A 25,497-nucleotide genomic window follows, 5' to 3' on the forward strand; every position below is an offset into this window, starting at 1 on the left:
TAACATAAATAAATATGAGTACAGTATTGTAAAATCAAATAAAATAAATAAAAAAAACAAACAAACAAACAAAAAGGCAGTTTCGTTTCTAGAAAGGATAGTGAATTAAACTGGAACAAAACTCACAGGGCAATGCATTTCTATATTGCAACTTATCTGGTTATTTCATTACAAGTATGCAATAATATATCAAAACAATGTAGAGAATTTGTTTCACCTCACAATACTTCTTTGAAAATTACGTTTGGGGTTATGCATGCTGCATATTCTCCATTCACATTCAGAATATGCAAACTTGCAAAATTATTTTCGGGTCTCTATAGTACAGGCGGTCCTCGAGTTACGAACATCTGACTCACGCACAATCCGTAGTTATGAATGAACAAACCAACCAAGGTCAACGTCAACGTCAACGTCAACGTCAACCACCCCTTGTCCTGAGCAGGGTTGCAGTGACCCGCCACACAGCGGGCACCGGTCAAACCCGCTGTGCCACCATTCCCCCCAGTTATCAACCAACCCCAGTAAAGCCTATTGTGTTAAAAATTCGAGTTACATACAATGGTTTGTAATAAGAAACGGGCGCTAAATTGCGTGTCTACAGCAGTTCGTCGGTTCGTGGGCCCGAGGTAGGACAAAGACTTTGTTCTTTTCAGTCAGACCACGTTGCTGTTAACAGTGTCTCTCTGTTACAAATACTGTAGTTACATTTCTTCTTATTATTATTATTATTATTATTACTATTATTATTATTAAAGATGTGTTACTGTATCAGGAAGTGTTTATTTAATGTATTTTATGCATAGAAAGGTACACCATATACTATATACTAAGACAAACATTCGACTAACTGATGTTAGACACGAACCGTACCGAACTGTTCCGACTTACTTAAAAATTCGACTTAAAGACAGACTTTAGAACAAAACTCATTCGCAATCCGGGGACTGCCATTTGCTCACGATATGGACACGGAGTCTCAGCCAGAAAAGGTTTTATAAATAGCGGTCGGGAGTCCAAGCTGCGATGGACTGCTAATGTGCTAATGCTCGAGTGTAGAAGATGCAGAAAGGCACCTTTCCTCCTTGCAGTCACTTGCTCTGTGTCAATGGATGCTCCACCTGAAGTAAGATTACCTCCACCCCTACCCTGTATCCTTGCTCACTCGATATCGAGCCATTACACACATTTAGAGCACGCCAAGCGCATCCCGGTCCGATTGCCTCCTCTCAGCCCTAGCATACCTGCGGGGATTTAATCTAATGCATGTGAGGAACCTTCCGAGGCTCACTCTGAAGGCCTTTCACAGCACACACCATGTCCTGGTTAACCTAAGCTAATGTCATTAGGTTTGCTGGGTTCTGTAAGGCGGCACGGCGCTACAGCGAGTAGCGCTGCTGCCTTACAGCCCCCCGGGTGGTGTGAGAGGGCATGGGTTCAATCCCCACTCAGTCTGTGCACAGTTGGCATGTTCTCCTCATGTCTGTGTGGGTTTTGTCTGGGGGCTCTGGTTTCCTCCCACAGTCCAAAGACATGCTGTTCAGGTTCACACAGAGTGTGTGTTCCACTGACGTGCGGATGAGTGACCCAGCGTAAGTAGTGTAGCTATCAGTGTAAGTTACCTTGGTGAATAAGGTGTATGGACTGGTGACACTACATAGTATCCATTGTATGTTGCTCTGGAGAAAAGTGTCTGCTGAATAAATAAATATAAATGCTGGTCCTTACCCTTCGTCTCTATAGCTATCCTTGAATCCATAACCCTGGCACACCACTGCAACAGAAAAAGTCCCCAGAGGGTGTGCGTGGTTTGCATTTGAAGCCATTCGCTGCCTGGCACTGTGTTTGCTTGTTGCCTGCCTTGTGACAATAATTATTTCAAATAATGGCAGCACAATCAAGTTGTTGTTCTGTGGAAGTGCAAATGCGGTTAAGTACCCATTAAACAGTATGCACTTGTTTGGAATGTAATACTATTAGTGCTCGCCCTGACAGAATCCCAATGTGTTTGTGCCAGTTTGCAAATGCAGCGCTGGAGCCACATCTTTGTTCCTCAACCGGATATGAAAGTCCCTTTGGGTCCCTATCTGTAGACGCAATGCTTCTGCATAAGATAACCATAATGAACGGTGATCATTTTACATGACAGTAACTTTTTGTGTTTTTGCGTGCGCGTATTCACAGCGATGTATCGCACATTTAATGAAAAAAGTTTTTTTTTTCTTTTTTCTATATATAAATACCTACATATTTTAGGTTGTAGAGCTACACTTAAATGGAACTGATACAGTCAGATGATCATGCTATAACTGCAGGATATTATTATGATAATCTTACTGCTTAAGCAAGTGTATGCATGTATATATGGTAATGCTATGGTATGGTAATGTGCAGAATTAGCGTCACACCCACATCCCAGAGTTGTGCTCAGCAGTTCTCTGAGCCCTTCCCCACACACCTGCACCTAATTACAATCATCATAAGAGCAATGAGAGGAACATCAGTGCAACCCGACAGAATACGCCAACCCGTTTGTTACGGAGTCTGTTTCTCCAGTCCTGATCCAAGCCCATACCTGTCCTTGTCTGCTTGAAGTCTCCTGTGTTCTTTGTCCAAGTCTCAGCATCTCCACATTCCAAACCTGGACATCTTCACTTCATTACGAGTCCTCAGTTCATAGCTTGGAGTACTTTTGTTTTTTTTTTTTTAAACAATAAACCTCTGCACTTGAGTTCACATCAATCCCAGTCTCCAGGTGATATATAAACCATACTTTCAAGATTACAGCATCTTCATTGCAGTCCCATGAATCCCCACTGTGCCTCTTTAACTGCGTTTCCCAAAATGTTTATGAGAGTTGCTTTTACTGTATGGGGGATTTACTAGATACAATGCATTGCGTATAGTAAAGAAATGCTTCGGTGTTGTTCAGTTACCTAACGTTGGCTTAACGCAACCAAGCTGCTAGTGTCTTTGACAGACGTCAAAGAAGAGGCCACAATGAATGGAAATTTACAGGCCTTTGACAAAATATAAAGTGGCTGTTATGGTAAAGGCTGTGATGTGGGAGAATAACAGTATGTGATATGAAAGGATGGATAAATATAACAGCAAATTCAGATTTTCAGTCTAGAAATCTGATTTAACAATGAACCAAATGCAGAATGGGCATATTGGTAGTGTTAGGAAACAAAAAGGAGCTCCTGTGTCATTGCAAGACTCAGCATTTGGTACGTGGTCCTTATATTTAAATTTGTCCGTTTGAATGTGAACGTAATGAAACAATTCGTGCAACATTCATTTTCTTAAGTGCTGTTACACTGAGGGACATCATGATAGCAGCATAGCAAGAGCAGTAAGTCTTCTGCTCTGAACACCTACCATAAACATGTCATCAGGAACCAACTGGAGAAAGTGCGCTGGTGTTCCCTTAGCGCCTCCATGTCCTTTGCGAATTCACAACTTCCTGGACCAAGTTTTCCTTCCTCACCTAGCAGTGGCTGCATGACCATAGTGTCATGTCCACACCCGCACCTCAACCAGCAACACCTGGCATTAATCGGAGCACTCGACCTTAAAAGAGCGCTCCTCAGCCCCGTATCTCATAGAGACAACCGTCCCCTCTACTCCAGTGATACTGACTGCAATCCATGTCCTGCTCCCCTTTGTCCTCGTATCCTATTCTTCGTTCCCTGGCTCCTGATTTACAGTTATTCATTTAGCTGATGCTTTTCTCCAAAGCAACTTACAATGTTTGTCTACCTACAATTATTTACCCATTTATACAGCTGGGCAATTGTAGGGTAAGTACTTTTCTCAAGGGTACAACAGCTAGATGGGGAATCAAAGCTGCAACCTTTGGGTCCGAAGGCAGTAGCTCTAACCACGATGCTACCAGCTGTCCTGACCATTCGCCTTGCCTCCCGACTTCAACTATCGATCTGCCCTCTCGCCCTGACCGCCGATCGACCGACCCTTCGTCCATCCCCGACAACCAGAACATGTCTCATTCCTTGGTTCTAGATAAACAATCCTGCACTTGGGTCCAGCCTCCTCCGCATCCTCTGTTCCACGTAACACATAGTGATTTTGGTTCAGTGATTTTTCACACCAGAGACTGCGACTCATGTGAATGACATGAATGGACAGCGCCTTCGTTCTACAGTCATAATTAGCTTTGATGGGAAGCATCTGAAAAAAAACGAGGCTATTATAGCAACTTAGTCATAGCAACAAAGCACGGGACTGAGTCAGTCTTAAGGCATACGAGGAAGGTTGGTCACATCGGATATTCCATATTCTGACATCGCAGCCCTTCTTTCCTGCACAGCATAAACTTTGGTAAGAGACACGCCTGTCAGTGACAGATGCTGGCAAACTACATGGCACTAATGAAAAGCCACTGGTGCCCCCCTTTCGCAGACGTGGCGAGGCAGACGAGTGCGAAATTAGCGGAATACAAACCGAGCGCCGTTTGTAATATTTGGGAGTAATTGGTCTCCATGACTGCCAGGGGACAAAATGGCAGGGTTGTAATGACATTTAATTTATCAGAGCGCAATATGCTCTCCGTGATAACCTGGCTGCCTTCCTGGCAAGGGGATTGGAAGGGGCGCCCGTCGCCTTGTGCCCTTTTCCATTGTCTGCTTTAATGGCAACATGGCACGTTCCAGCGAGGGTGAAGGGGGTGCCACTTAATCCATCTTTAACTGCACTTCATAACCAAAGCTTTTTACTCTTTTTACTTTTTTATTCTATATATCATGTATAGTCTTTTAGTGAACATGGAGCAAACAGGGCTGCAAGCTGTGCATTATTCTCGACACTTTTAAACTCACCCACACTGGTTGCGCCCATAATTTTTACATGCACACTTATTTATTTAGCAGATGCTTTTCTCCAAGGCGACTTCCAATGAACTCTATGTAGTGTTATCAGCCCACACACCTTATTCACTGCGGTGACTTACACTGCTAGATATACTACTTACACTGGGTCACTCATCCATACATCAGTGGGACACACACACACTCTCTCTGTCACTCATACACTATGGGAGAACTTGAACAGCATGTCTTTGGACTGTGGGAGGAAACCAGAGCACCCGGAGGAAACCCACATAGTCACGGGGCCACATAAACTAAATGGGGATCCACCCCATGCCCTCTCGCACCACTTAGGCGCTGTGAGCAGCAGTACTTGCTATGCCACCGTGCCACCCTAATAATAATTTGCGTTGTGGATTCTGCTCTATAAGCAACCCCATCTGCAACCTTTACCCCATTCCACCCCTCCTGCACACTCATGTCTGCATACACACATGGCGTATGACACTCTGCACCATGGTGACCAGAGGTGCCCAGGACTTGGACTTAGTGTCACCTTCACCCCATCCCCATCCTCTCAGCATCTCTGCCCCAGCTGACTGTCAGCAGACATACAGCAGGGTACACAAAGTGACACTGCCAGAAGGCCACTTAGAGAGCCGAAGACACGGCTGGTGGGCACGAGAGGTGATCCCAGTGCAGGGGGTCTGTAATTGAGGCATACTTACAGGAGGGAGTGAAGGGAGGGGGAAAAGCCATTTCAGGTGCCGGGACTGGTCGGCACGGCAGAATGGAGAGAGCAGCTGTCCCCGGCACCGTCCAGCCGGAACCTCTCTCTCTTTCGCGGGCGTACCGTGAAGAGGGGGGTGTTGTGGGGGGGCAGACCACTGAGCGGAAAGCTCTTCGGAGGGCAGAACCGTGCCTAGCCTGGCAGGGAAGGGAATAAGTGAATAAATCAGCCTTGTGTGCGGAGTACCTCCACTGTGGTATATTTGTTTGCTTTTTTTTTTCTGCCGGCGCGGCATCACCGAGAACACAGGCAGAGCACGGGAGCATGACTCTTGGTCGAAAGCCGCCCGATTATTCTGTGCACAAAGACGCATTCAAATCCAAGCCGGGCACAAATTAACTTCAGCTATTTATTTACAGCAGGGCATGGGTGATTGTTGTGCTCTTGGTATTGTGACAAAACCGGGAATTTAATTAAAGGAAGAGTCAACCATGATAGAGTCATTGTCTCGTCAACAATATCGCCGTACCCCAAACTAAGGTCGTGAACTTTTGACCCTTCTGGGCTTAATCACCGAGCCACGGAGTCATTATTGGTTAGACATGGGATCCATCAGCAACAAAGTTTATTTTCTGTTGAAAAAGCCCCTGTGCCTTTTGTGGATCTGATTTATTTTATTGATGGACTGATGTATTGAGCGAGCAATGACAGTTTTCCCAGTGTTTGTTCTACGTACTTTTTTCTTCCAGTGCTTATAATAGTCTAAATATGGTTTGGTCTGCCAGATTTCTCCCAAGTGGCCTGCTTGATGTTAGCAAATGCAGCACTCCTTGCTCATGTTTCTCTCCATCTATGTTTGGAGGCTAATGAGTCAGGGCTCCCCTACCGAGGTGTTGAAAGCGATCACAGAGATACGGGCATCATCTGACCATCCTCTCAACAGCACGCACACAGCACGCGCCCTGCAGATATCAGAAAGAAGGTCTCGGAGAGATTGCGGCCACTGTGCCTGGCAACGACACCACGTTCCACATGAGAAGACTTCTCTGACCAAACGAGCCAAATGAGACGGGAACCACAGAGTGACCCCGCCAGCTCTTGCGGTGTCCAGGCGGCGTTGAACCCGGGTCAAGCTCTACTGCTTTGGACAGCCGTCTGTCGAGGCGTTTGGCATTCGGCCGCTGTGGCACTCAACCAGTTGGTGGCCCTGGGATCTTGGCACGGGTGCCACGAGAGGGAAGCCCGCCAGGTGGGCCCAGATAGGCCCGCCTTGGCCGCACGCTGTTTTTTGTGCGTCCGTTCCATGGTTGCTCCCCATGTGCGGACAGGGTGCTGGATGCACCTCCAGCCTCTTGCAGTGCACTTGCCAGCATGTCCAAACAGCCCTTGTACTGGGGCTCCAGCGGGCACTTCTTCATCAAGAGAGCTGAGCGGCGTTGTGTGGACTGGCGTTCTGTACGGCTGCCAGCTTCGCTTATGGGTATGGACTCTGCGTTTTCGCTTGGCTCGACGCTGTGTGTGCGCAGCTCACCGATTGGGAGAAAATCGCACCCCCCAAAACCCCCAAACGCTACACAGAAGACTTTTATCTTTTTTTTTTTAAAGCCTTCAGCTTTATTTGCACTTTGGTATACTCTGGGGACCACTGTTAAACAAAGCCAGAAAGCCAGAGAGATGATTCAAGAAAGGGAGAGAAAGCTCTTTGTTTGGCAAGGTGTGAGCAAGAAACATAAAACCATATGCTATGCACCACAGCAACAAAAATACTAATTGCACGACAGCATTTTAATGCTGCAATTCCCAAAATAAGTTCTTTACCTGTAATATATGTTCGAGCAGCAAACAAAAGCACGTGGCCTGCTTCCCTGGGGTGTTACGCTCAAACGCACCGGTAGGTCTGTGTCAGGAGTGATTTAGCGGGCTTCTGCTTTGTTTGGGGTGGATTCACAAGCACTCTGCTGTGCCCACATTTACATTTTGCTGAAGAAGCATCTCAGTCGATTGATTGAAAATATATATATAAATAAGGAAACATAACCAAATAAATAAATAAAGGCAAAAAAAAATAAAATCCAGCATAATAACGATAAAAAAAAAACAAAAAGAAAGTGTAAGCGCTGCATTGAGGTCACGTGCAGTGTGTCTGTGTACGCACTCCATCTGCAGGACCCGCTTTCAGTGCAAATTCATCATCCTTCGCAAGGAATCATGCATCGCAGCACAGACGACAGCAGCTTATTTATTTATTACTGTATATTCGTTTCTTATATTATTCCAGTAAATTCCTAAGGTGTGGATAAGACAAAAACAGGAGGAAAAAAAGAAAAATCACTGTCATGGTACACAAACAAATCCATACCGCCTTCAGGTGTCATCAGCAGTTCAAACCTCATTTTACTGCCTCTTGGACGAAAAATTAACAAAAGAAAGTCTTACGGACAGTTTCTGGTGCTTTACATTTTAACCATCATCCACTTGCTTTTCCCCCCATTGTAGATGTAACAAACAGTACTTAATGAAACGAATTTTAAGGAGAATAGCACACAAAATTGACCTGAAATGACCCTGTGAGAAAACTGGCTGTTAACTTCCTTACATTGACCTCTGACCTCTCACCCCTTTCTCTGCCCTTCAGCTGCACTCAGACGTGGATAAAGGGGAGGGTCGGGTGAAATATGTCCTCTCCGGGGAGGGCGCCAGTTCCATCTTCATCATAGACGAGAACACGGGAGACATCCATGCCACCAAACGGCTGGATCGCGAGGAGCAGGCCTACTACACGCTCCGCGCCCAGGCTTTGGACCGCTACACAAACCGGCCTGTGGAGCCCGAGTCTGAGTTCATCATCAAGGTTCAGGACATCAACGATAATGAGCCGAAGTTCCTGGATGGGCCCTACACAGCAGGAGTCCCTGAGATGTCCCCTGTTGGTAGGTATGGCGGGGGGGTGTCACTTGGGTACCAGCAACATGGTTGCCATGGCGATAGCAGCATCAGTGCCATAAGTCATTAAAGACTGTAACACACTGGTGGTGGGTATCAAGACGAAAAGGTTCCTAAGTCAATTCGGTCGAGCAAGGTGCTTAACGTGCTCTTCTTTACAAAAAGTGCAATAAAACAGCCATTTAGCCGTGTAAGTCTTTCCTTTGAAAAATAGTGTAAGCTGTGAGCAGAACCTGCATTAAGTTCCAAACGGCAGGTATTGAGGTAAAGTAGCTAATGCATCCTTCATATGTGTGAAAAAAAATGGATACAACAGAAACACAAGCCCAGCAAACAAAGGTACGGCAGAGCTGTGCGCTCAGATAGCAGGTTTAAATTCAACAGGACATGTAAGGTAACACTTCCAGAGGTATTCATGACAGGAGGAAAAATCTAAGCTCACCGCACCACAATACCCGCAGCCAATTCTGCCTGAATAGGGAGAGGGGATTAAGCGCTCATTTGGAATTTATGTGACTCTTTGCCAAGAATGGAACAACATGTGCCGCAAACTAAAAAGTAGATACCTTTTCTTCTCCCACATACTAGGAAATAAAGTGATATAAAAATATTACCAGAGTTCGGGACCTCGTCTTCTGTGAAGCCTCGAGCTGGTGTGAACGTACCGTAGTTCATCACTGGTTCACCTGGATATGGCTGAAAAACTGTAAATAATGAAAGCTTTACGGTCTGAAAAGGAATAACACAGATTTTGTTTACAAAATGATTCTGAGAATTATTGCTATGGAGTTTTTTCGTCTTTGTCTCTCCAGTGGAAAGAATATCCGTGAAATGGCTTTATAAAAAATCAAGCGCCATGAGAAAGATCGAAGGCTGAGACGCAAAGACCTATATAAATGCCATGCCATCAAACAGGAGCATCAGATTAAACAAATAAAGAAGCAAACAAATAAATAAATAAATTTACCCAACATTTTCAGATAGCGTAAGAATCGATTTGAGTTTTTCTGATACATGCGGCTGTGCTTTTGAAGGAATGTGATCCGAATGTGTTCCGTGCCACTTATAACGACTACCATGAGGCAGATGTGTGCCAGATGTGTGTTGCAGGAACTAGACGGGTTTCCAAATGGTGTTCCGTGAAGAACAAGAACAAGTCACAAATGAGCAGATATCAGCAGAAGCACTCAGGCCAACCGAATGAGTTACTTTCTTCTAATAGCACAATGCCCCTGAATAGTCAACGAGTAAATATATAATAGACAAAGAAGTTTTTTGAGCAGTGCAAAACAATACAACAGAAAATGGGCAACCCTCCCTTAACCAGGGTTATAAAGACTTGAGGCTTTGGACGATGATTCGCGTAAGAGATTTGCGTAAGAGCGACGTCGGAATCCACCGAGGATGAACCGGGGTTGTTTATTTTGTGCAACAGGCGATGGCTTTGCCATAGACGTGTTTCTTGTAGATAACCGTTGCATAAAAATGCGGGAAATCCACGCACACCGAAAGCTCCCGGTTCCACCTGCTATGTCAGTTGTGGAAATCACAAAGTGCTTCTTCACGTATGTTTACACATTGGGGGATTATGTGTGCACAAAACAGAGGATGGGATCCACTGGCACCCAGCTATTTAAGCATTCAGAATTGTTACAGAATCTTTAGTTTACCATTCTGCTTCTGTTTTTATTGGCATGACTGGTTTCATAGTTCCGGAATATTTCCTATTGTCGACGGGGTAAAATTACACAGGAAGTTAAATCCAAAGTGTTATATAAACAGATTTCTCTCTGCGCTTACGACAGATGTTCACTTTTACATCTCGGTTCAGTAATTACCCCAATATCCACATCCGCTATTATATTTAACCAACAAACCAATTCGCAAATTCCGCATTTTCACTCTTGTACTACTAAATGATATATGAATTATTCATTTGCTCCTTGCAAGTATCTGTTGAGAGTATTTTACAGTGCCATAAACTGCACCAAGGGTAGACAACTCAGTGATTGCTTTATAGATGTGTTATAAATTATTAACAACCAAAGACCCGAATGATAAATGTATTCAATTAGGAGAAAATTATGGGTTTAATTAGGTAATTAGGACCAGAGCTGACAGGTAGATGTGAAGACCTCGCGACCCAAAACCTTATTTTACTCAACAGCACATTGCTAATGAGATGTGTGATGACACCGAGGAAGCGGCGAGTGCCATGTTTGCCGTCGGAGGATGCAACATTAGCAGCGATCAGCCTTAACCCGCTCAGGACCTCGAACGTCGTAGCTCATTCAAACTCATTTTCCCAGAAGCAGTGGTTTGTGTCTAAGGAAACTGCCGCTGTCTGATTTAGCACTTATCAAGCTTTGTCGGCTTCCAGTCCCAGAGTTAAAGAACTTGTTTTTTTTTTTTTTTTTCTTCTGTCTACAGCTGCTGCAGCAGTAGAAAAAAAAAAAAAAAAAAAAACAAGTACTTTGTTGGATTCTCTCCTAATTCCCTAGTCAAGCTACACAAAAGTGACAAAACATCCTAGCCTTTAAACATGTAATAATTTAGCTGTTCTCCAAAGCGACTTAAAATGTTAAGTTACCTACTGCTATTTACCCATTTACATAGTTGAGTAATTCTTCCTGGAGAGATTTAGGGTAAGTACCTTGCTCAAGGATATTACAGTTGGAGGTAAGATCCAATACTTTGACCTTTGGGTCCAAAGGCAACAGCTCTAACCACTACGCTAACAGCTGCCCACATAAATAAATGAACATATTTAATTCCCAGTACATTTCTCTTCTTGTTGCTATTTGGATACTACATATATACTTCCCACAGTTTATGTCCACTATTACCTCAATATATCTGCCACAAGCATAAAAAATGTACTTTTTTTCTTTTACGATAAGCTTAAGCTAGCTTTACGAGTTCTCCGTGTGTGGGTAATGGAACGAACTGGAAAAAGTCACTAAATCTCCTAATTCTACTTAATGGCACAAAATTGAGACTTTTAATCTGGCCTTTTTTCTGAGCGCTGAATTCTGTAACGACCCATAAATACAGCTTATGCAAGTGACTGGGAGCTGTTATTAGGCACTTTACTGTTAAAGTAAAATACAGCCCAACTGGAAGTCAGTGCTTTCTTTTATGTGCCACTGGTACAGAAACAGTGAGAGCTCTGTACTTCTTTTCAAAAGAAATATTTTAAAATTCAGACCATTTTTATGTGATCATTTTAGACTGCAAAGGCCATACTCACCAAAAACGAAAAAAGTGTCATTATAAAGCAGACATTCCCCCCCAACTGTCGTTTTTCGAAAACCTGCCATTTTAAATTAGCCCTTTAACTAAACGGATAGCAGAGAACAGTCCGGAAGGCGAGCCCAGCAGGAAGGCGGCTTTTGCCTTTGACTGAAGCATTGTGGAAAACTGCAAGAAGGACTCAACCCAAGTTGAAGATGTTGAGTTCTTCGGATATGGACTGCGATGTTTGATGCCTGAGCAAGGCTGCATTTACGAGATATTCAGTGTTTGCTTTCACTTTTCAGTAATGTGATTTTTTTTAACTCAAAAGGTTAGAACTGTTATCCTATTTTCTCACGGAGCACACATGTAACTACAGACGCATTCTTAATCACTGGCAACAAATCCTGTTTAAAAGTCAGTACCTGTCACGATGAGCTCAATTACCATAGTAAACAAATGATATGCAACGAGGAAATGAATAAGAGAACGAAGGCGGTACTTTTTTTTTTTATCAGATATTATTTACTACGGCATTCAGATGGGATGACTTCCTGTAAAATAAATTGACTTTGAATGGGAAGTGGGAATGCGGGCCATTGAAAGGAGTAAGACGGAATCTTTTTTCACAGAAAAGTTCTTTGCAAATAACATATTTGACGTTATTTGGACAGAAGCCTTCCAGGATGGGAAAAACACATTCCTTTTTGGATATATGATCCTTCCACCAAATTATTCACTGAATGAATGGTAAATTCTACAAATTGCATTCAGATTGCAACCAAATTTCATCAGTAGTGATTGAGTGGTAAGTCACAGGTTTTGAAAATAAAAGCTTTTTATGGCAAAGAAGGAGCCAAAGATTATGAAAAGGAAATGTGAAGCAACCTTTCAAATGCATGTTGCACTTTTTAAACGTTGCTAACCAAAACCGAACTGTGTCTAATTTATGGGTGGTGCGTGTTGCTTCTGTTAACATTGATTGAACACGTTTGTGCAATCAAGGCATCATGGGACATTCGCCGCAAAGACTGGCTGCCTAAAAAATGTTCTGCTTAGAGCTTTCCCAGATTTCTGTTTGTTTTATTTATTTATTTTGCCTCCCATATTGTACAGAATAAAAATAAGGAGCTGCATGATTAAGTCCCCCTTTTTTCGTCGAGTAGGGACCCTGATTGTGCAGGTGTTAAATGCCAACATTTTAGTCATTTGTCAATTATTTTGATCGCTGTACTTTCCCCGGCTGAAAGGCACAAGGGTGTTGTATTTCTTTGGCCGGAAAAAATAACCCCCTACTCGCAACAAGCCCCTTAATCCACATTATTGTCCCAATGAAAAATTTAGCATTTCTGTTTATCAAGTTTAACATGCTTATTACGTGACATTTTCTCGAAGTTAGGAGCGGACAGCGTGCACTTTGGTTTTCCAGGTGTGAGTGTAAACGCCTGGAATGTCGTTGGGTTGATGATGCCTTCTGTCTTTGCAGGAACGTCCGTGGTTCAGGTGGTGGCGACGGACGCCGATGACCCCACGTATGGAAACAGTGCCAGGGTGGTCTACAGCATTCTTGAGGGGCAGCCTTACTTCTCTGTGGAGTCGAAGACAGGTAAACAAATAGGAGCAATGAGAAGCATTGAGTTTTAATCAAACTGGTCTTCTGAAGCATGAACTCTTATGTTTCCTTCCCTGTTGGAGAGGTAACCAAGGAATGAAATGACTGATACTGACCCCTTTTTGAGACACCACGTTCCGGAAACTACTGTGGTTTCATGGTAATTTAATTTCCGCAGAGACACTCGTGATTATTATTAGTTTGTTACTCACCGTGACTGCAAGGGATTTGGAGAGAAATAGATTCCCACTTTACAATTGGACATGTTACCATTCTCCAAAATATTCAGCGCCACAATTACAACAATTCATCCACAGCCAATTCAGCAGCCGAACCCTCTGCCTGCTTTGCATGAAACAGACAGGAAAATGTCTTTGTGTTAACGGAGGGGATCGGTATGGTACAATCATAGTCTATATAGGACATTTGTATAGACGGAAATATGTCTCTCTGGGGGGTTAAACTGGTTGCGGCCTGCTTGTCGCATTTCCTCTCATGGATTTTTGGCAGCACCTGGGGGTGTGATCACCTGGAGAAGGATTTCAGACAGGCCCGCCGCAGGTGTCTCCTGCTTTGTTCTCCACGGCGTTTACGGGGTTCTGAATTGATTCGCTCTGTTATGAGAATGTTAAGAGACTGTTGTCTGGAATGGGAATCTGTCCCCACGAATTAAACAGTCCTGTCATGAATACTAATGCACCTCTGGCTCTTGCACTAAAGAAAAAGGTGGAACGAGGAAAATTGCCTCAAAGCTTGGAAAGGTCATCTTCCCTTTGTCTTTCTGAATGCTGATTCCCTGTGTAATTGGGTGAAGGTATTACCAACATAAGTGTCCTTGTGAGAGGAACAGAAATACATACCGCATATGAGTTGTATTCCTGTATTTAACTGTATGCAAGATAAAAACACCCGATCCTGCTATAAAAACTTTGTAACTCAGATATCGTGGCATTTTGATAACACTTCTGCTGTTATGCCTGTCATTGTGTGTGTGTGTGTGTGTGTGTGTGGGGGTGGGGGTTGCGGTAGGTGTCGTAGTGATTGGAACTGTCACTTTGCATATGAATGCCATGGGTTCATATCCCACCTTCTGCTGTAGTAGCCTGCAGTGAAGTATTTATCGTGAATTGTGTAAAAAAAAAAAAAAACTGCTTTATAACTAGGTAAGTACTATAAGTAGCCTAATATTTTAAGTGACTCTAAAGAAAAATGTGAACTGAGTAAGTAAATGTAAATGTTAATAGCACTGTAAAATTACATGTTATAACAACGCTGGAACAATTTTATTTGCAACCCTGTACTGAGAAATTCTTGTATGTGCTGAACTACCTTCTGAGCAGAAGGTACGGTAACAATGATCAACTTTGTGTCAACAGTGACTGCCCTTTCATGCACTTGGGTAATCATGCTTCCATTTACAGATAATGCCCACTCCCATCTTTAAATGTAATTTATAAGGCTCTGTCGTGTAGGTCTGTGGATGAGTACCTACAAGAAGACACTGAACAGTTCTAACCTCAAAGTGATTCCTAAAAAAACTGAGAGAAAAAAAAACATAAGCAGCAAACCGAGTGCTAGTCTACAGGGGCCTTTCGGATTTGGCCTTCGGTACAGAAGCAAAAAAATAAATTAACGAACATGCATGTTTGACTCCTAACCTGCCCTTAGGCCATAATTGCACATCTTGCTGCTGTTTTTCTCAGCACAGAAATCTGTTTTAGCTCTGACTGCCATCAAGTGTTTGAGATGACCCAGAGCTACAAAGGTTTTGTGATGAAGTTGGTACATATTTTAACCATTTGCTCTTTCCTAATATTAAATGAGCAGTGGGTTGGACTGGGTCCTGCTCTCCGGTGGGTCTGGGGTTCGAGTCCCGCTTGGGGTGCCTTGCGGCGGACTGGCGTCCAGTCCTGGGTGTGTCCCCTCCCCCTCTGGCCTTACGCCCTGTGTTGCCGGGTTAGGCTCCGGCTTCCCGCGACCCCGTATGGGACGAGCGGTTCTGAAAATGTGTGTGTGTGTTTAATATTAAATGAAAAATCTGGATATATTGTATTGCAGAAGCAGCTAAGGATACTGACTTGTGACTTCTACATCACAAGGTTAAGTCCCAAGATCCTTCTGCTGTACAGCTGTGATAGATATTCAGCTTGCTTCAGTAAAAAATCCAGGAGTTTAAAGGAAAAACATTGCAAATACTTAACCTATAATTCTGGCTAAATAACAAAATTTTATTATTTTTTTAAAAATTTTATTAATTACAAGGGTGTCATCTGTTACTCTTAAACTCTGGAGTTAACCTGGAAGAGTTTGTTGATGATGATGAAGTTTCATGATGATAGGGAGGTTTTTAATCATGTCACGGTTTATATCAATTCGCCATGCTGCAATTCGGACTCACTACAGTTCTTCCACACCACATGAAATCACAGGTCTTTTATGTCATCAGAATGCATCATGGTGCACTATTAGGCCATTTTTACTATCTAGCTCTAGGCACATTTTGCAAGTTTTAACACTTTAAATGTATGCAAAAACAAATAAGAGATGTAAAATGCAGAACAAATGAAGTAAAAAACCCTTTAAGACCTAGAATAAATTAAGCCGTTGTGTGATACGATACGCAATGCATTAAGGCCTAAATTGATTAATTGTCAAGTCTTTCTATGGTTCACATGGCACAGTGCTGGCCGCCAGAAGTAATTGTTATTCTGCCTTTTTTTTTTTTGTAAATCCGCTAGTTAAAGACTGATTGTTTGCAGCATGCAACTGAAGTTGATTGAGTTCCTGGAATCTGTCCATGTGGTGATTTTTAATTAAGTTACTCTTCATCAACACTGCAACAATTTGCTAAAAAAAAAAAAAAAAAAAAAACAAACAAACAAAACACACACACACACACACACACACAAAAACCCCCCTGCAGCATAGCATCCTTCATAATCAGGGCAAATAGCTCCTGCCTGATTAAAGCAGATGGGTGCTCTAACACCCATTTAGCATTTTTCCACCATACAGTCCTATTACATGCTCTCTGCATGCATGTTTTCACACAAGTGTCCAGTAATTAAAACAGTAATAATATCCATAACACAGCTCATTTGAACTGTGTGACAGTATAGTAGCTCAGATTAAAGTTTAATAGACAAATTCATTTATGAAAAGCCAATCAGTTCATAGCCATATGTTAAAATTTAAAAAATGAATTAGGTGAATTTCATTTTCAATATTTGATGCTATATGCTTTATCAAAATTTGCACTTGCAATGACACTGAAAAAATAGTCTTTCTGGACTGAATTTGATGTAACAGTTCAGCAAAGAAAAGGCGATTGTATTCTGAATGCCTGCCACATTAATCACAATGTATTATTCAATAGTTAATAGGATGATTTATTGTTTGATCATGGGTTATGAAAAAATGGCTCTTTTAAGACTTTTTCAGGATATACTGCATTTTAAGTCACTACAGACATGGCTGTGAATTGTTACAACAAATACAATTAACAAAATGTCATTGTTGTATAGGTACATTGACATGAGTAAGAAATGACTCTTTTTTTCTGTCTATAGAGATTGTAATATGACCTTGCCTTGTACAGTACCAATGTTTGTGGTCAGGTAGGAGGGAATCTAAAGTATCACAATATGACAATGGTATGAGTGACTGAATTTTCATTTTAAAATGACTTTTTTACATAACTAATTTTGAATGCTTAGATTTGTAAAAACAATGTTAGGGCAGTAGTTAGTGTAGTGGTAAAGAAATAGGTATACTGTCTGAAGGTTATATTGTAGTGTCCCCCATGGAGCTACTAGAAACTGGCTCAGGAGTCAGGGTAAAAGGAATGTGCTCTTTATTGAACAAGTACATGTCATTGGGCAGCAGTCTTAACAAAGATGCCTCAGACAGTACAAATGGTACAGAACACTGGAGAATCCCCAGGGTCACTCCCAGCCCCCCTACTGCACCCCATGGTTAAGGGGCTACCCTGAAACTCCATAGAATTCCCCTCTTGATCACTGAACATAAATAGAATGACAACCAATCAGCACAACACACACACAAGTATGTACATACATGAACACTAATATCAACTATTTACCCAAAGCTGTTATAACTCCCCTCATCACCGTTACAATATGTTCAAGCCTCTTTCTCTTGTGCCCTTGAGCAGGGTCCTTGCCCTGACTTGTTCCGGTAAAAACTGGTCTCTGGTTGTCCAAAGGGATCAAATAGCGGAACACATGATGGATAAAAGTGTCAGCTATAGAAATGTCATAATTAACAATAATAATAATAATAATAATAATAATAATAATCTAAACCATACTTTCCATTCTTCAGTTAGCTGTCCTCAAAACCTCAGTCCAAGATTGTACACAACGGGTTGTCATTCTCTGAAAGTCTTGGAAGTTTAACCAAATTACCACACACTTTCATGCCTTTAATGAAATGAGTTTGAGGAAAGGCCAGACAGCCTTGAAAGAACTAATTATGTTTAAGGGGATATTGAAGAGGGGGGGAAAAAGCCATGCATTTCAATTTGACATTCCTGATATTTTCCTAAATGGCAGTGTCTAATGATACAGATTTATCTTTGCCCATTTCCGTTGCACAGAAAGGTATTATTTAATTGAATGCAAATCTGTCAGATTGTTATCATTTGAAAACAGTAAAAGTTAAAAAGGCATGTGATATAATAAAAGAAGTTGTGCGAAAAAATAGTTATGGAAAGCCTTGTAAGAGAACCTGAAGTCTACATTTACTGTGTTCCATAATTAAGTGAGGCTGTCTACTAATTGTGGTGCTAAATTGCAGACAGTCTAAGGCCAAGTATTTCCCCCCAGCTCAGCCTTAATAACGATAAGCCCATTCTAATTAAGTTACACATGCATCCTTTCTAATTCTTGACTTCAGAATTGTGCTTTGCGATCCATTATTTCTGCAGGAAAGACAGGTCAAGAGAAAATTCACACTGGCATTCATATTGCTCTGGCTCAAACTCAAGGAAATGGTTCTTCTCCTTTTTGTGACGGGCAAAATTATATATAGAGTGTATCTTTCAAGGAGGGAGGGACAATCCGTTATAGAATGCATCACAACAGGGCTGAGGAATAATCAATGTAATTTGGCACCAAGTGGACTACAGCAACTTTGATTTTCTTAATAACTTTCAGCGTTTAGTTCTTATTTAAGGATTGCATTGGTGAAAAAAGTTGTAACGGTGAACAGGGACGTGTCATTAAACTTGCGAATTCATTCCAATTTAATGAAATAACCATTCCAAAATGTTTACTCTGGATAAGGAATAATAATGTTATTTAAAAATGTCATAATAATAATTAGAGAAAAATGAAATCTGTTAATTTTAGCTGAAACTTTTCTCCAAAAGCAGCTGACAATTATTTACCTATTTCTACAACTGAGTATTTTACTGGTGCAGTCTGGGGTAAATACATTGCCTAGGGGTTCTATAGCTGGGATCTGAACCTGAGACCTCTGCATCTAAAAGCAGCAGCTCCAACCACTACGCTATCAGCTGTCCGGTACCTTGATCAATACCTTGATATTTTTCCGTGTAGAGTATTTGTTCCTTTAACAAATCCATACCACATACTGGTATCATTTATGTATTATTTACTTGTGAACTTTGATAACCCCAATACTTGAGAAATACAGTTTTCTTCAAGGCAGACTGTGTGGACCGCACTGATTTAATGCCACACTATTCCTAGGCAAATGTCAGGGACTGTGTGATCCTGAGAAGCTTGTGTGGCTCCTGACATGGGAGGGTGCGGAGACGGGACATAGGGAAACACTGGGATTTAATGTGGTGCAGATAGCGATGAAGCCCGTTTTTGGACTGGAGAGGCTAGACATGGAATCATTCCATAGTCACAGCCCTGCATGGGACTGGAGGGACTTGTGAGAGATGCAGGGGTATTGGACAGCAGGTGGGTCAGCTCAAGATCCAAATTATTGTTTCTAATAATCTTATAATCTTAGCATGTGCTCCATTTTACATGTTCTATTACACCAGTGCTGACCTGCACATGCATCTTTTCCTCAAGACGCAAAATATTTTCCAACACTTTCCAGTAATTTTTATCATTTTCATAACTATTTACTCTAACCAGTTTTATATGAGTCTGTATTTCACTTTCTAAATAAATTAGCAAAAAAGAGAAATTTGGGACACTCGTGTGTTCTTTGATTAGCTATATCTCATTAGACAGATAACTCACTCCTTTGCTGACTCACTTTACCCTAACCAGTTGACCAAATTAGGGTCACAGTGGTGTGGGGCCTATCCCAGAAACATAGGGGGTTGGACTAAGTAGGGTACACTCTTGATGGGGTGGGTCAGATAAGCTGTAGTATATGTGAAAGAAAAGCTAGGTTGATGAAAATATCAGAAGTGAACAAATATAGAGCAGAAAAATCTATGATAGTGCCAGATGCCTCAGTGGAGGAAACCAGATGATTACAGGAACATATAATAAGACACCATTTGATTGATGAATGCATGCGTAGGCAGAACAAATTTAGAGTGATTAACATTAACTTATTATTTATAAAACTGCTTTGCATTTTGATCATAAGGTCTCTGTAACATAATTTAAGGGCAATGAAAAAACAAGTGTGTGTATGTGTTCCGTTATTAAAGGAACATATATATGTATATATATGAGTGTGTGTTCCTTTAATAATGAGACAATAAGATCAGTGGAAAAGGGATACTTGAAGGCAAACAATGTATTGAAAAAACTGACCTTTATTCCCTCCAACATCTCAGCATGTAAAAAAGTTCTTTAAAATATACATATATAACCATGCAAGGCTGTAAGGCATCTCACTTTGCGTGAGCTGGCTATATTGCTATTTGTATTTAATTATATTTAATTAATACAAAGATTGTCAAAAGATTGCTATACAAGTGCAAAACGATGAATTGATATTCCTGATGATGAATACTGTCACAGCAGTTGTACATGACTTTACATTCCTTTCACTAACAAGAATAGTGAATAGTGTATACAGTTTAGATATGAAAAATGGTGATAAAGACCAAAATATAGCTACAATGCCTTTCATAAGGCCCTGTCCAACAATATCTGTTTTGATTACACAAGGTGATGTCTCTTTCCCAAGCAAAAAATAAAATGTTTTTTTTTTTTTTTAAATCTTTTTTTATTGTATAAGAACCTTTCTTAAGTCATTTTTTTTTACCAGCACACGATGAAATGTCATACACGAAAACCGTTAAATGTGTAATTTCCACTTTTATGTGTTTTCAAATGTGAAATATTCTATATGTATTAATTTTCTGTAAATATGTTACTCAGTTCCACAGCAGAACTGCCCCCCTGCTGTGTCCTTGTCCTCTGCCAAACTGCACTAAATTTTACACCCTCACATATATTTTTATTTCCTGCAATTCACTCCCCTTCTCCTTCCTCTTTACTGCAGGTATAATCAGGACAGCCCTACCCAGCATGGATCGAGAGGCTCGAGACCAGTATTTGCTGGTCATTCAGGCCAAGGACATGGTGGGGCAGATGGGCGGACTCTCCGGCACCACGTCCGTCACTGTCACGCTCACAGATGTGAACGACAACCCGCCGCGCTTCACTCGCAGTAAGATGCTCTCCTGCCCAGCATGATCTACCCACTCCGTGTCTTCTCAGCCCATCATACATGTAGATATCGAAAGTCTGCTTCTTTCACTGTGTATTTTTTTCCTCCAGTCATTTTTAAAGTGAGGGTTTTAATTTGCCGTGCAAATAAGGAGTACATTTTGAACAGAAAAGAAACTGATACATCAATAAAATCAGTGTTCCTATGATATTTTCATAGATATTATAATCTGGAACTAGTAGTACAGTTAGGCTGTGATGCAGGGGTTCGCGACATAATTCAGTATTTCCTTTTTCCGCTGTTGACTAAGTGCCTATTGACACAAAACAGGCAGAGGAACATCCTTCTTATTGTGCAGACAGGGTTGCTGAAACTGTGCCCGGTTCACATCGCAGGCAACAGAAAGAGCTGGAGTGCGGTCCGCCATGTCGCCCTTGTCAGAATTTAGCAGCTAGGTGATAAGGGGAAGAAAACTGTCTCATCAATAACTCTGTTGGACTTTTTTCAGAATCGTATCAATTCACCGTGCCGGAATCCCTGCCCGTGGCCTCCGTCGTGGCCAAGATAAAAGCCGCTGACTCCGATGTTGGACCTAATGCCGAGATGGACTACAGAATTATAGATGGGGATGGCCTTGGGATGTTCAAAGTTGCACCTGATAAAGACACCCAGGAAGGAGTAATAACACTGCAGAAGGTACTGAGCAATCTCATCCTGTCCACAATTAATAAAAAAGTATGCTCTACTTCATCGTATGCAAATTGAATTCAACTGCAAAACAAAAATGACAGGTCAATTATTTCCCTTTTAATAAGTAAATAGCTTGTTTTCCAGCAGGAAAACGGATGAAGAAATTGGCCTTTTTCTTTAACATGAGTTTCTAGCATTATGCAAAGCCTATTGGCTGCGTGTTATTCCCTCTTCACCATACATTTCTCCATGTATCCAAGGGGTAAAAGTAGACCGATAAACAAAGATCTGCTGAAAGTAAAGAATGTGCCTGCACAACACATATCTGCAGAGTTCATTTCTGGAGGTGTTAAACTGATGAAAATGTCTCCGCGGATCACACAGCTTGTGCATTAATCATTCCCAGTGAAATAAACAAGGTTAATTAATGAAGCCACATCTCTAAATCTGTGGCTTCCATCTTTGAACGGCTGCCAGCGCCATTGACTCCCCCGTCCCGTCTTTGTTTTCTTGCTGAAAGCAACAAATGCATTCGCTGGGATTCATTGTGGAGAACCGAACGCTGACTTTCCCATCGGGCTTACGTTTTGGGATAAATCCAATAGGGATTTTCGCTGGTTCATTACAGAACCATTATCAACCGGTCAATATGTATTGAAAACAATATTGTTGTGGTTCTCCATTTATTGTACTGATAAACCTAATGAGCAAAAGCCTAAGTTATAAGTCTAATAAAGCCGCTAAACAGTAAGTGCTTGAAGCCATGGGTTTGTCCTCCAGTCAATTCTTTGCACTCCGTTGCCAATAAATTTCAATACAGATTGGGAGCAGTTATGCTCTGCATTTTCAAGGTCATGACGGGGCACTTTTAGAAAATCGGTCCATCTTCAGCTCCTTAACGCCCTCCTTCCTGTCCATATGCAGGTGCTGGATTTTGAAACGAAGGCCAGCTATACGCTGCGGATCGAAGCGGTGAACCGGAACATCGACCCACGTTTCGTGAACCTCGGCACCTTCAGCGACACCGCCACCGTGCACATCACCGTGGAGGATGTGGACGAGCCACCCGTGTTCTCCTCACCGGTCAGCAAGATGGTGGTCTCCGAGGCCGCCAAGTTGGGCACCATCATCGGGACGGTCTCAGCCCATGACCCGGACTCCTCCAATAGCGCCATCAGGTGGGAACGTTCAACCAATAATTTTTGGTAACCCGTATTTCCGTTAACGGGGGCGCGATGGCGCAGCGGGCTTGGCCGGGTCCCGCTCTCTGGCGGATCTGGGGTTCGAGTGCTGCTTGAGATGCCTTGCGACAGACTGACGTCCCGTCCTGGGTGTGTCCCCTCCTCCTCCGGCCTTGCGCCCTGTGTTGCTGGGTTAGGCTCCAGTTTGCCGTGACCCCGCTTGGGACAAGCGGTTTCAGATGGTGTGTGTGTCTATTTCCATTTTTTGTGTTTACAAATTATTAATTCCTTTCCCTTGTGTTCCCTCACCAGTTTACAGACAGCGAACTGCAATATTTAAGTGCAAGCACAAGATTTTAAGTTATATTTTTAGTTTTCATCTTTCTCCATGGCTTCTCCACAAAATTTGTACCTTTTTTATTCCAAAAAATTTTATAGGGGAAAAAAAAAAATATGTAATAAGGTACGTCCATTGCGACCCCAGGGCATTTCTCATGGTTCAGCTCTGAAGCCTGCAGTAAACCACCATCATTCTGTGGCAACAAAACAAAAGCTCACAAGTTCAAGATCAAGCACAGCTGGAACTGCAGCCAGTAGATGGGCTGGTAGGAAATTCATATCTCGGCAACTTCGCTGAGAAGTTTACTGGCCCTGGGGCCAGGCCTTCTTGTCCTCTTTAATGTGAAGGACTCACATTTATAGCCATATACATGGACGCACACACGCACACACACGCACTAACAACATCTGGGCTGAAACTTCCTCTCGAGAGGCGGAGTTATATCCATACCCGTATGCTGCAAACTCAGCTTTATATTGTAGGGCTTCCTCTCTGATTGCAGGTAAACTCCTGTAGCTCAGGTGGAGCTTTCGGAGCCCGACTTATATTATTCAACAACATGGTTGGAACATGAATTTGTCAGTGCTGTGGAGTAATTTAAGTCAGCTCTTCGTTACCTAAGCCTGTCCTACGGATGTGTTGAGTGGCTGCGGATCACTAGCTGGCAGTTGTGTGACATGCGGAGCTCCAGTAATCTGAGCTCTATGTACCGCATGGCAGGTGAGACTGGTACGGTGTAAAGAAATCTATCGGCTTTGGGAGGGTGTTAATCGGCATGCACACAGGCTGTTTTGAAGGCACACGGCCAGGTGTGAGCAGTGTTTTGGACCACAAAGTCTGATACAAAACAGGGCACCAAAAAATTTGGAAGAACATCATGAGTAACAGAGAGCCATGTGATGTTCATGCCAGAAGACGTGTGTGTGTCAGACTATAAAATTTGCACGACACAAATGGCATTTTTGTTTAACAGAGGTTATTCCTCAAGAGGATCTGACATGTGCAACAGGCATGGCTTTTGGAAGAAGATGGCATTTCGTTTCTTATTAGTTTTTTTCCCCCATTTTGCTCATGAGAAATGTTGAGGTATAGTTGGGCACTGTGCGTCGTCAGGAAATGGAGTCAGCTTGTTCATGTCCGAAATAACCTGACTTATTCCTTTTTGCAGTCTGTCTTTCTCTAAAGGGGACATGTCATTTAATGTTAGCGAGGGAGTCAGCAGGCTTGAACAGGTCAGACAGTGTTACCTGGCAAATCAGTGTGAAGAGGGGATAATTACCTTTCATGTCATCCAAATTCACGGCGAGAAAGGCTTGTCGGATTTCAAATGCAGAAAAAAGTTTAATCACTCATTGTGCTTCAGATTAAAAAGCATAAGCATATGCTTTTATAATATGTCATAACCACTTTCACGACTTACCGCTGATGCACACCACTTATGTTGTTTTAAGTTAGTCTGTGTTGACCAGCAGAGACAGTCTTGGCACGACACACTGTGAGTTATTTGCAGTTTTACGTTCCAGTGACCTGACGCAACTGCCTCTCTGACTAGATACTCGATTGACCGCAACACGGATCTGGAGCGCTTCTTCAACATCGACGCAACAACGGGCGTTATCAGCACTGCAAAGCAGCTGGACCGAGAAGTCAATGCTGTGCACAACATCACCATATTCGCCATGGAAAGCCGTGAGTAGTCACTGCGAAAACATGGACAGGTTTTTCTTCTGGTTTAAGCGTAAATGATCAATATGTGGAGGGGCCAGTGCGGTGGTGGACGGGACCGGTAGCTTTTCATCCGGACGTCAGGTTGTTAGCACAGTTTTTGCTGTTAGTTCATCATTATAGTGGTGCCAGTTTGAACCTGCTGGGAATGAATGCATGAAGCAAGCAGTAGTAGCGATAGTAGCTGTTGGTGGTAGCTGTTGGTTAGGTGGAACTTGCTGAAGTCACTCGACTCTATCAAGCCTGCATCAGGTTCCTTAATTTCTTGCAAAGGTCAATGCATGCAGGTGCTGTGGCCGATTTCACCATGACCTTCACTAAAGAGTGCCCATCTCTCAGACTTCTTGCCTAATGGGAAATGGATGGAGAGAGGACATTGATTTGGATGATGGGGTGAAAAAGTGCTTGTAATTGTTACCCCTGCTCCAATTTCCTCTTGTATGCATACCCCGGGTGGTCGTCACGCACTCTCAAATTCTATAGATCATTGTCAGAGGCGTCCTGCTGCCCTGAAGGGCATTGTGGGAAAGAAGATTGAAATGTCTTCTCCTATTTATCTTTTAGGGAGCAGAGCTCTC

General features: G+C 42.4%; 1 protein-coding gene across 1 annotated transcript in view; it reads left to right on the forward strand.

Annotated features, from left to right (window-relative positions):
• cdh7a (cadherin 7a) overlaps positions 1-25,497 on the forward strand; it is an 86,153-nt gene that overhangs the window by 32,899 nt on the left and 27,757 nt on the right. Inside the window, exons 3-8 of the mRNA XM_029253486.1 lie at positions 8,192-8,486; positions 13,220-13,339; positions 20,816-20,983; positions 21,492-21,679; positions 22,598-22,851; positions 24,747-24,883. Of these exons, the coding sequence (XP_029109319.1) occupies positions 8,192-8,486; positions 13,220-13,339; positions 20,816-20,983; positions 21,492-21,679; positions 22,598-22,851; positions 24,747-24,883 (1,162 nt within the window). The remainder of the gene's footprint in view (positions 1-8,191; positions 8,487-13,219; positions 13,340-20,815; positions 20,984-21,491; positions 21,680-22,597; positions 22,852-24,746; positions 24,884-25,497) is intronic.

This window comes from Scleropages formosus, chromosome 7 (genome assembly GCF_900964775.1).
Source record: "Scleropages formosus chromosome 7, fSclFor1.1, whole genome shotgun sequence".
In the NCBI taxonomy this organism is placed as follows: domain Eukaryota; kingdom Metazoa; phylum Chordata; class Actinopteri; order Osteoglossiformes; family Osteoglossidae; genus Scleropages; species Scleropages formosus.